Source organism: Dicentrarchus labrax, unplaced genomic scaffold (assembly GCF_905237075.1).
Source record: "Dicentrarchus labrax unplaced genomic scaffold, dlabrax2021, whole genome shotgun sequence".
NCBI classification, from domain to species: domain Eukaryota; kingdom Metazoa; phylum Chordata; class Actinopteri; family Moronidae; genus Dicentrarchus; species Dicentrarchus labrax.
Window position 1 is genome coordinate 32,305,855 of NW_026136719.1, and position 6,735 is coordinate 32,312,589.

Genomic DNA, 6,735 nt, shown 5'->3' on the forward strand with positions numbered 1-6,735 from the left:
CATTCTATGTTTCTGACCTGTTGGATGTTTTACTAAAATTAAAAGTGCACTGTTAATGTTGCTGCATACAATTCCTCAGTCTGCATACAGTTTCCTGCTCTTTCCTGTGCGTTCTCCTCCTTCCTATAACCATATCTACTCTTGTTTAGTCATAGTAATACTATTGCCGCTCTTGATTTATTTATTTCCATCTCCACTATGCTTTACCCTCTTACTTTTTCTTAAATGTCAGATGTCTCCTTCAGAAATCTAAAAGAAAAAGAAAAACAGGCAATTACCTGTTATATGGTATTTTTTCATTTCATTGAATTATTATTTTACACATGTAGTCTTTATATAGTAAACAATATTTGACTATGTTGTTCCTCTGTTGAATGTAGTCTACTGTTTAAAAAATGCACAACAAATTAAGACTTCCGGTTGTAGCCATAAATTCTTATTGACCAATGGTTATATCAAAATAAAAGCCTTACTGATAAAATAATTCCACTTTTCCTCGTCCTTCTACCTTTTATGAACATTAAAAACGTCCAAAAGTGAAAATACAGTTGCTCATTAAGCAAAACGTGCATATAAGATGCCATAAGAAGCCACTATTAAAATATAGCCTATAGAGAAAGAGATAGGCTATAAAGGCTCTCTCACACACAGAGCTGCTGTTAATGTATGCCTAAAGTCTGTCAAACAGCTCCTGGGGAAGTTAAGCAAGTTTACTGTTTCGGTTCAAGTCATTTATACGTCGATATAGCGATTCATTGGTTTTATTTTGAAGGCTCATGTGGCACGCATCCGGTCTCATTTTACTGACTTGACTCAATTTGTTGACCTAATTGTTGCAGCGCTGCTTCCGCGTGTGTCACGTGGCAGCGGTACCCGGAAGAGCCGGCAGCAGCATGGAGCGCGCAGCCGGCTACAGCCAGCGCTTTGACTGTCTGACAGATGCGTACAGATGTTTTCTGACGGGGTCGTGTCCCAGCGGAGGTGCTGCGGACGTGGCGGCTGTGATACTCTCCGGGGTGTGTGCGCAGCTCTCCGGTGAGGAGGACCGAGGCTGTGCTCCTGCAGCGCGCTGCCGTGAGCTGAGCTGCGTCAGTGTGAGTCTGCTGGAGAGGATCAGCTCCAGCCTGGCGGACCAGAGCCCGGCGGACCAGAGCCCGGCGGTCCAGAGCCTGCCTCCAGCTGTGGCGCTGTACTGCGCGGAGGTCCTCAGGGTGCTGTTTCAGGACATGGGTCTCATGTCGCAGCTCGTGAGTGCCCCTTTCAAAAGAAAAGTGTTATTGATTGATTTTGTACAGTGCAGTACATCTAAGGCGCCCACTGTTCCACAGGTCCATCAGTTCCAGGCTGAGGACCAGATCATCTCACATCTGGCTGCCAAGAGTGTGTCAGCATGGGTTTTCTACCAGCTCCTCAAATCAGTGAGTTCTCAGAGCTGCACTCATAGAACCCAGGTTGTAAAATAACTGGTGGTCCAGATCTCAGCCCGCTTTATGACCATAGCTGGCCCTATTCTGGCTCTATTCTGGCCCAGTGTTAGACCAGTTTCAGCACTCGTTTTTGTTTGCTTATTATGAATACCATTAAAGTAATGTAAGTGGGTCACTGGGCCAGACCAATTTCACCATGTATTCAAACCCATGAACCCTATTAAAACCTTTAGTCTCATATCAGCTCCTTTCTACGTATGAGCTCTGAGCACACCATAACATTACAATCAGCCTGTTCGCTCTTTACTCTCATTGAAGTGACTGACAGTGTCGATGAGCGCAGTTTGAGCGAGTTTGGCCTAAAGCTGCCCTAAACATGGACCAAAAAGGTCAAAAGGTCAGGTGATTCAGAAGGAGGGGTGGCAGAAAAAATGTAATTGAGCTGTTTATCAGTGATTAACAGTGATCATTGGACCAATACTAGCTGCGTAGAGCAGCACACTGTCTTGTTGTATCACGTTCTAACAATACATGTGTTTAATATACACTTTGATTTCTCAGGGTGCTATAAGTCCTGTCTGGGAGCAGAAGTGTGTGCAGGCATTTCACAGCTCACCCCCTGGTACTGAGTTGGATGCCTGTCTGTGGTCGCTGACGGAGGTCTTAAAAAGACTTCTTAAAGGAGCTCATCAAGGTAAAACCCCGCTGCTTTGTGCATTCACAAGCTTTTTGGTCACATGTTCATCAGCCAGCAGAAGCTCAGATATCCTGTTTCCCTGATCCAGGGTCGTCATACTACGTGTTGTAGTCATTGCCATCTCCCAAAACAAGCACACGTCAGTGACTATATGGTTTTTAAAATTGATCATTTTCACAGCAGCCATTTGGACATTAAATAATAGGGTAATTACTGGTGTTCTAATTAAGGTTCTTTTCCATTTAGTGTATCAGAGCCTTTCCAGTGAGCCAGCACGCACAATAGCAGCACCCTGACTGTGTTTGACCTAATGGAACCTTAATTAGTACACCTCAACACTCAACATATCATTGGAACACCTGTGTTTACCCTACTATTGTCAAATGAGTCAAAGTGGCAGCTATTTTAAGGCCAATACCAATAGCAATATTTGAGAGTATCAGCCAATATTTATTCTTTTACATGAACACATACCATAAGCATTTTGACAAGGATCACCTAAGATATTTAGTTTACAGAAAAAATCAGCACATCTCTATATTGGAGAAGCTGCAACCAGACAATGGTTGCCATTTCTGCTTGAATGAAATAATCAAAAGATGAATCAACTATTGAAATTGTAGCACACAAAATTGCTAGTTAAGACCAACATGAAAGCCAGATTAGAGCCACTCAGGTTGCTTGCAACGTGATCCTTGTTGGGTCTGATTTGAATGTGTGTGTTTTCTTCCATCAGAGATTATTGGGAAGCTTCTGGCAGCGTTTGACTCCAGCCTCACTGCTTTATGTAGGTTTCTCCCTGAGGAGGGAGAGGAAATGGCACAGTGTTTGGTGGACTTTACCAGGAGCAGACACTCAGGAACAACATTCTGCCTCCTGCTGGACCTGCTGGAGGTGCTCACCGCATCCAGCTTGATATGTGGAGCTGGCGTCTGTCTGAAGAGTCAGAGAATGACCCACATCCACTCCTCAGCCCTCCTTACAGTAATCAGCTCCTCCTCAGAGTATTTTGTCAAAAAGCGAGCGCTGCTGCTCCTAAAGAGAGCTGTGCTGCAGAAGGCTGGAGAGGACTGGGCTTTAGGAGAAGTGCCGCTCACCGGCCTGAAGTACGAGCACTTCCACTTTGATATGAGCATCCTGGCTCAGAGCGTGTTGACTGCAGTGGCTGCTAATTGGTTACAGAGCGTTCAAGTGGAGTCTGCCTCTTTCTTCGGGGGGACCAGACGCGGTCAAGGTGACGAAGGTCAGAAACCAGACTGTGTGATGCTTAGAGCTGTCAGCCTGCTTCTTCTCAAGTCCATGGAGCTTCACATCCAGACAGCTGGCGGAACAGGTGAGAACCCATGATGGACATCACAACATCAGTGTACATACATTATAACAGACAGGTGATGGTGTATGTGTATGGTGTGTAATTCTGGACTGTTTGAAAGCATTGATTTAAACTAATGTAAAGTGTCAAGATGTTTGGATTAAAGGACCAGTGTGTAGGATTTAGTGGCATCTAGTATGTAGGAAAAACAACAGTGGCCACAAAACTCCTGAAAAACCCAAAAGGCCTAACCAGAGTTAGTGTTTGATTTGTCCATTCTGGGCTACTGTAGAAACTTGGTGGTTTATTATTTTTCTGACTCACTTCAAACCTCCAGAGAACTTACTGTTTCACTCTCTCAAAGTGTTATTTTTTCAGCCAGCTGTTTCTAGACAAAAAGCTGTAAAACCCACTGTACATTACCCGCCCAGCACCAAACAGCAGACTGATACAGTCAGCAACGAGCATTTAGCAGCTAAACAGCCAGATATTTCCCTCAGGAATTGGAGAGGTAAAAGGGAGCAATTAAGCAACAGTAAAATGTGTTTATTGCAGGTTTGATGTTTTCAGTAGATTTTGGTAATCATGTTCTGTGGTCTTGACAGTTTGTCTTTTCAAACACTTGAGTTGGTAGGTGCCAAATTAGATTCATCAGCTATGTGTAGTAAGAAAGTGAATTCTGCACTCCCTGTATTATAGCATCTCCACAGAAGGGGGCACTCCTCTCACATATGAGGTGAGTTGCTATGCTGATACCCTCCCTCTGTCTTCTCTCAGCTGGAGCGGACAGTCCTGCAGAGGTTTATGGGTATCTACAGAGTCTGTGGGGCTTCCTGAAGAGGAACAGCGTCCAGCTGATGGAGGTCACTCACCTCTGCTGCTGGGTCAGCCTGCTGTTTGGAGAACAGGACGACGACATGATGGAGGCAGCCAAAGCTTTGCTCTCTGTGTTCCTCCATCACAGGTACAACAGACACACAGTCAGCAACATGATGCTCAATCCAGGGGTTAGCTTTCTATCTGACTTACTCCTGGTTGGCTTAAGGTACAATGGGAAATGCCTGGTTGTCCCCTCACTAAGAGCTCATAGGCTCAGTTTGTTTGACCAAAAACACTGTGTTCTGAAGAAAGTTTTCATCTACTGTTTAATTTATCATACATAATATTCTGAAGCCACAGATACCAGATTTATACACACCTACTCATTGCTCTAGTGCGATGCTGCAGATTGTAGTTTATGAAGCGTAACCAGGGTGATGAAAACAAACTATTATATAGTTGACCAAAGCTGATTCCTCCAGATGTGGCTGGAGATTGCACAAAAAGAGGAAACGCAAGCTTGAATTTGTCCATCTTCAGACTTAAACAGATGTGATTGGTAGATGGAGCAAGATGAAAGTGTAATGTGACCTCACCTGAACACTCCTTCTACCAGAGAAGAGAAACCAATCATAGGCCTTTTCCATCAACAGTGAATCGGGGTCTGCTCTGGTTCGCACACCTAGTTTTGAAGCGTTTGGAGCTTTTTGACCAAAAATAAATTGGTTTAAGAACCCAAAAACAGCAGGTTCTTGGGTTCCAGACAAAAAGTGTGTGTGTCATATCCTACAGTTGTGCATTGTACAGTGCCGTCTTTTGATGATGTATCCCTGATTAGAATGGTACTGCTCAAAACTGGTGGAAATGCAGGCTGGTTGGAACAGTTTTAGTGAACAATTTGGTGGAAAAAAAACTATTTGTGATATTAGCAGGTTCCATGTTTTCCTGAACAGTCTGTCTCTCTGTGCAGAGTGTGCTCTGGGTTAGATGACTTCGCTGTGCTGGAGGCAGCCTGCGCCTCCGGCTGCAACCCTCACTGCCACTTCCTGCTTCTTCTTCAGAGCATCTCCTTTGACCACAGCATCCTCCTCGACTTCCTCATCTCCACTGAAACCTGCTTTCTGGAGTACTTTGTGCGTTACCTCAAGTGCCTCAGAGCTGACTGGCGGGGCTTCACCGCTGCATGTGGAAGAATCTGCGTGTCAGACTGCCATCTTTCGCTCACTGCCTCACGTGGCAGTGATTTGTTTGCACCAACATATAAAGGTGGGCCAGATCGAGTTTGGTTCCAGCCCACGGGTGTTGTTTCACCAGTGGGCTCAACTTCTGGGCTCCGCCTCGTAGACTACGGTAGTTCTGACGAGTCTGATCCAGAGACCATGGATTCTCAGGACGAAGCAGGGACCTCTGTATGCGAGAAAAGTAGATCTGGTGCCTTGGATGTGAAACAGGAGAGCAGTGGACCACCAGTACTTATCAGACAGAAACAATACGAGTCCTCTCCCTCAACAGGATTACTCCGTGAGGACCGAAGACCAGAAGGGTCATCACTGCTGGTGTTACACAATGAGCAGACACCATGTCCGAACACACCGCCTCCGTCAGGACAGGTGAACTGTGAGACATCAGCCAGAGCAGTCCTCTGTCTGTCAGAGCTCAGGGAGGTTGTGACAAAGCTGCAGACAAAGAAACTCTTCCCATACAACCCTTCGTCACTCTTGAAGCTCTTAGCACAAATACAGCAATCACATCTGTCACAGTTCTAGAAATGAATAAAAATACATTTAATTTGTGTTTTGTTCTGTTTAATGAGGTGATGCAGCAGCCTTGGGTTCGACTCCATCCTCCGTTCCTCTGCCAGATGTTATCCTCTCTCTGTCCCCCATTTCCTTCCACTCTTCAGCTGTCATTATCCATTAAAATCAATAAAAGCCAAAAATAGTATATATATAAATATGTGTCTGTTAGTCCTCCTAAATCCTCCTGAATGTCCTCCCTTCCACCCGGTGCCTGCTGGGACAGGCATGTGGGTAAAGACCAAGCCCCCAGGAAGAGCACCGGGCTTTGAAGCCAATTTGACATAGTGTAATGACAGCAATGGTGTCAGAAAAAAGAAAGAGCAAAATAGCACGTTTTTAGCACAACCTTTATATTTGAAAGTGTTTCTGTTGTTGTTTCATACTAGTGGAAACTTCCCAGGTACCTTTTTATGTGGCTTACATTAATCATTAGTTTGAAGTGTCATCAGCATGCTCTATTGATTTAGCTTGACTCACCAGTACACTGTTTGCTCTGTCAGTAGACACACACACACACCCTCCTGTGATGGAGCTGACTATAAGCCAGCATACTGTTCTGTTTATATGCAACAAAATGCGTTTTGAGAATAGTCAGTCTATTGAGAATGATAATTAATATCAGTGTAAATGCTTTCAGCCTACTTGAAATGACATGATCGTAAATCACAGATATTAATCTAA

At 44.6% G+C, this 6,735-nt stretch overlaps 1 protein-coding gene across 1 annotated transcript; it reads left to right on the forward strand.

Moving 5' to 3' along the window:
• Nucleotides 1-864: 864 nt before the first annotated feature.
• lins1 (lines homolog 1) lies at nucleotides 865-6,213 on the forward strand. The gene is made up of 6 exons (XM_051380003.1): nucleotides 865-1,247; nucleotides 1,329-1,418; nucleotides 1,989-2,121; nucleotides 2,861-3,457; nucleotides 4,214-4,400; nucleotides 5,226-6,213. The coding sequence occupies exons 1-6, from the start codon at nucleotides 894-896 to the stop codon at nucleotides 6,019-6,021; spliced, it is 2,157 nt and encodes a 718-aa protein (XP_051235963.1). The 5' UTR covers nucleotides 865-893; the 3' UTR covers nucleotides 6,022-6,213.
• Nucleotides 6,214-6,735: the final 522 nt, after the last annotated feature.